Genomic DNA, 4,332 nt, shown 5'->3' with positions numbered 1-4,332 from the left:
AGCATTACAGACACATGGGCAGTTCCAGCAGCCACACCATGGTGCTTTGTGTCCCCCTGACACAGTACAGCCCCAGCATGCAGGGACTGTGACTCTCCACCACCTCCTGCAGGAGGGGACATCTTTCACTGGGGTGAGACCCATCCCAGAGGGTGCCAGTGCCAGGAACGGTCCTGCTCCCTCCCCACCACCACTGGTTCTGCAGGCTGTGACCCACAGGGTACCAGCCCAGTGCTGCAGTGATGCCCAGGGCTCCCACACTCACCACACCACCTCTGAGAGGGGACACGGTGCCCAGGTGGACACATAGATGTGACATGAGAGCTCGTCTCGATGTGACTGCAGCACCAGGCAGTGCCTCCCGCATGTTGGGGTCCTGCTCCCCAGCCTCTTCTTCCCACCCCGAAGAGCCACCCCTGTGGTACATGGTCCATCTCCACACATCCTCTGGGCAGGTCTTTAATACCCAAGGGGTGATGTGTACAATCCCTTTGCCACAGCACACAGCACCTACCCCCCCCAACTGCTGCCCTCCCCATGTATCTCTTCACCCACTAAACCTCTGGCCGTGCTGTCAGGTGTCACTTGGTCCCCAGAGGGACCCACAACCCTGCCCCAAGCAAGCCACAGCCCAGGCAAGTGGCTCCCACAGCCTCGGGGCTCACACCACTGCTCCTGAGCCCCACTGCAGGTCCAGTGCAGGTGATGGCATCGCTCCCCAGGCTGGTGCTGGTGTTGCTCAGGCTGGTGGCAGCATCACTCCTAAGCTGGGCACCATCCATCACATCCCCCGCTGAGGTCGAGGCACCTCCATCCATCATCATCTGCCACGAAGCTTCTCACTGGGCTCAGCACCCATGACAAGGTGACGGCAGCACCGCAGTGCTGGTGGGCGGCTCTGCTCGGGGGCTCATGGTACAGCACCATCCGCAGCCTCTGCACACCCGCTCCCACAGGCATGGTGCCTCCTTCCACTGCAAAACCCCACATTCCTCCTATGGCAGCCCTGGCTCCTCCTGGGGACCCCCCAGCCAGGGTGCAAGCCCCACACTGCCAGACCCAGCACCCACTTTGTTCCTCCAGACACTGTGGAAGGAGACCCACAGTGAGACACTCAGCTCCTGGGTCATGGCGCAGGTCCTGCAACCCTCCTCCCTGGACCAGTCAGCCCCCCAAGGACCAACCCTTGAGACCCCCACTGAAATTTACCTGTCCTCAAGTAGCCCAGGGCCAGCAAAGTCCTCTGAGACATAGAACCAGAGAATGAGAGAATGGTTTGGGTTGAAGGGACCTTAAGGCTCATCCAGTTCCAACCCCTGCCACGGGCAGGGACACCTTCCACTAGAGCAGCTTGCTCCAAGCCCTGTCCAGCCTGGCCTGGAGCACTGCCAGGGATGGGGCAATCACCACCTCTTTGGGCAGCCTGATCCACTCCCAAGGACAACCAAGGCCCCTAAAGCACTTTGGAGCTGCCGCATCCCTCAGTGCTCCCCATGGGCCAACTGGCTCCCTTACAGGCCCCCAGTCAGACCCCAGCCCCTCTCCCCCAAACCACCAGCAAAGCCTTGAGCCCCTTGGTGCTGAGGGCATGGATGCCACCCCTGCTCCCCACAGCTGCAGGCTGAGCTCGCCCCAGTGCCCTCACTGAGCAACGTGGGGACCCTGCAAACCCCAGCATCCCCAGCCACAGCCACAGGTGCCTGCCCCCAGCTCCCCCCTGCTCAATAACCAGACCAAGCGAGACCAGCTCAGCACTTGTGCCTTTATCACGCTCGAGACGCGCTGCCCCTCGCGCCGCATCTTCAGTTGCTGCTTATTGTCTGCCAAGGACAAGACAGAGGGGACATGGCAGCGAGCCCCGGCGCTGGGCAGGGGCAGCCCCTCGCTGGGGGCAGAGCACGCGGCACCCACCTCGTTGATCCAGTCGATGTAGGCGGACACGCGGGTGAACACCGTCGGCTTCCTCAGCGTGTTGCAGCCCAGCGCCGAGCCAAAGCTGACGATTCCGGCCACCTCCCAGCGCCCCTCGAACGGGCAGTTCAGGGGGCCTCCGGAGTCCCCCTGTCCCCATGGACACAGCTCAGTGCTCGCCCTTCCGGACGCTCACCTCCAGCCCCTCACCTCCCCGTGCTTCCCATGGGGTCCACAGCCTCGTGCTGCCAGCCCTTGCTCCTCGGGGGCAGAGACCACTCCTGCACCCGCCTTTGCCACCCCCTGCCCAACACTCACGTTGCAGCTGGAGATGACACCATCGCCGCCGGCGCACACCATGCTGGGGAGCACGTAGATGCCCCACCAGCTCCACTGGGAGCAGGTCTCATAGTCCACCACGGGCAGCAGTGCCTGCTGCAGGACATCAGCCAGGGGCCCATTTGCTGCCAAGAGAGGCACACATCACACCCTGCACCTGCATTGGACCCCCTGACTCCTCCCCACGGACCCCCACTCACTCCAGAGCCGGCCCCAGCCGGTCACATAGCAGGGGTAGTTGTTCTCCAGTATCTGCCCGGCGGGCGGCAGGCAGGCCACCTGGATGGTCTCACTCTCCTGCACCTCCTCTGCCAGCTTGATCAGGGCGATGTCATTGCTACGGGGAGAGCCGAGTCATGGGGACAGGAAGATCAGGCTCATAGGGAAGCGGAACCCAGCCATAATACCCCCTCCATCCATCCCTGACCCATCCCATCCCATACACGATGAGGAGGGAGTTCCAATTCTCATGCACGATGATCTTCTCCACACCCACAGCCACCGAGCCCGGCTCTTCCTCATCCGACAGGACCTGCTTGCCCAGCACCACGCGGTACGTCAGGGTAGAGCTTCCAGGGGCATAAACAGAGGTGTCAGTCTCCATAGGCATCTTATCCCCCCTGCATGGGCCCCTCTCTTACACCCCAGCACCCACCTGATGCAGTGGGCAGCCGTCAGCACCCAGTTGGTTTCAATCAGGGTCCCACCGCATGTGTGGTACCACTCCCCATTGCGGCTGTACTGCAGTGAGATCTGTGACAGCAGAGGCACAGCATCACTGTGGGAATGTTCCAATCCCTGCCCCTATCCCCATCCCTGCATCCCCCTTACCTGCCATGGCCAGCTGTGGGGCACAGCATCTTCACCACCCACCACACGGGGGACATGCAGCGATGCCACGGCCGCCTGCCCGCATCCATAGGCTGGGTGACACCGGCAAAGGGACCTCAGCGGCCTCCTGTGCCCAGGGTCACAGCGGCTGCCGGGGTCCCAAGCCCCTCACCCCATCCCCTCCTGCACCCCAGACCCACCGTAGCCCAGCAACACAGCGAGACACAGAGCACCCAGCATGGCTGCAGCCGTCCAGAGTGCATGGAGGGGCCACTCACCCCCCTTATAGCACCCCAGGACCTTGGGGTTGACCCTCCCCTGGCCAACATCTGGTGAGTGTCCCACGCTGGGGGGCAGCTCCTCAGCCCCATTGCTCCATCTTATCAGCCCCCTGGGAACAGCCACAGCTGCCCATCCAACGTGGCACAGCAGGGACGCCTGGGGACACACAGGGTCCCTCCTGGGGGGTCAGCCTGCAGGCAGCTCCCCCCGCCACACTGATCTCTGTGGTTGCAGGCAGCCCAACTGCCCCCAGCTTCCAGGGTGCAGCCTCCAAACCTGCTCCCCCATGCACCACAGGAGAAGGGTCTCCTTATCTCATGCTCCACATGGCCAAGGCCACCCAATACCCCACAGGCGCCCTGTGGGGCATGCTGAAGACCTTCAGTAACACCCTATCTGGATCATGCCCCCGGTGCTTCCTATGCTGATGTCCCAGCACCTCCATGGGTCATCCTGCTTCACCACCACCCGCAGCAGTGATGGGGTGCCTGCTCCCCATGTGGCTCCTGCCACTACCATGGACACAACCAGAGCATGGCTGCACCTCAGCCCCACACACAGGCACCCAGCTTAAGAAATATAATATTTATTTGGGATTAAAATAAAAACCCAAAACACACAAAACACACAAACACCCCCCGTACAACCACCCAGGGTGACACCGCGGGACAGACGCATCGGTACAGCCAACATGGGAGCTCACCCAACCACGTGTGGCTACAACACTCATCCTCCTGGGCCAAACACAACATGAAAACACAGAACAGCCTCAAGAGCCAGCAGCCACCTTTGCACACAGCTTCAGAACAGAGACACAGCCCTCGGGGGGCTGCACACCATGGGAGGCTCCCACCCCCCGGCACTGCACACACGGACCCCTCCGGCAGCAATGGCAACAGGCACCGAGTCACTGTGACCCCCCCGGGGTGAGTGCCCGAGTCCTGCACGGTGCATGCACAACACAACAGC

The 4,332-nt window shown here is 62.2% G+C and overlaps 1 protein-coding gene across 1 annotated transcript; it reads right to left on the bottom strand.

The window, feature by feature from the left end:
- Positions 1 to 1,748: 1,748 nt before the first annotated feature.
- On the bottom strand, positions 1,749 to 3,336 carry LOC130601430 (chymotrypsin-C-like). The gene is made up of 8 exons (XM_057413512.1): positions 3,282 to 3,336; positions 3,082 to 3,173; positions 2,906 to 3,003; positions 2,694 to 2,819; positions 2,451 to 2,587; positions 2,230 to 2,375; positions 1,912 to 2,061; positions 1,749 to 1,820 (listed from the first exon to the last, which is right to left on the bottom strand). Exons 1-8 carry the CDS (start codon positions 3,319 to 3,321, stop codon positions 1,803 to 1,805), a joined length of 807 nt encoding a protein of 268 aa, XP_057269495.1. The 5' UTR covers positions 3,322 to 3,336; the 3' UTR covers positions 1,749 to 1,802.
- Positions 3,337 to 4,332: the final 996 nt, after the last annotated feature.

The sequence above is a fragment of the Pezoporus wallicus genome, unplaced genomic scaffold (genome assembly GCF_028554395.1).
Source record: "Pezoporus wallicus isolate ANWC-B61680 ecotype Strahan unplaced genomic scaffold, APGP_CSIRO_Pwel_v1 contig_13380, whole genome shotgun sequence".
Lineage (NCBI taxonomy): Eukaryota > Metazoa > Chordata > Aves > Psittaciformes > Psittacidae > Pezoporus > Pezoporus wallicus.
The sequence above is the reverse complement of the archived record's forward strand: the minus strand, read 5'-3'. Positions and strand labels throughout refer to the sequence as shown.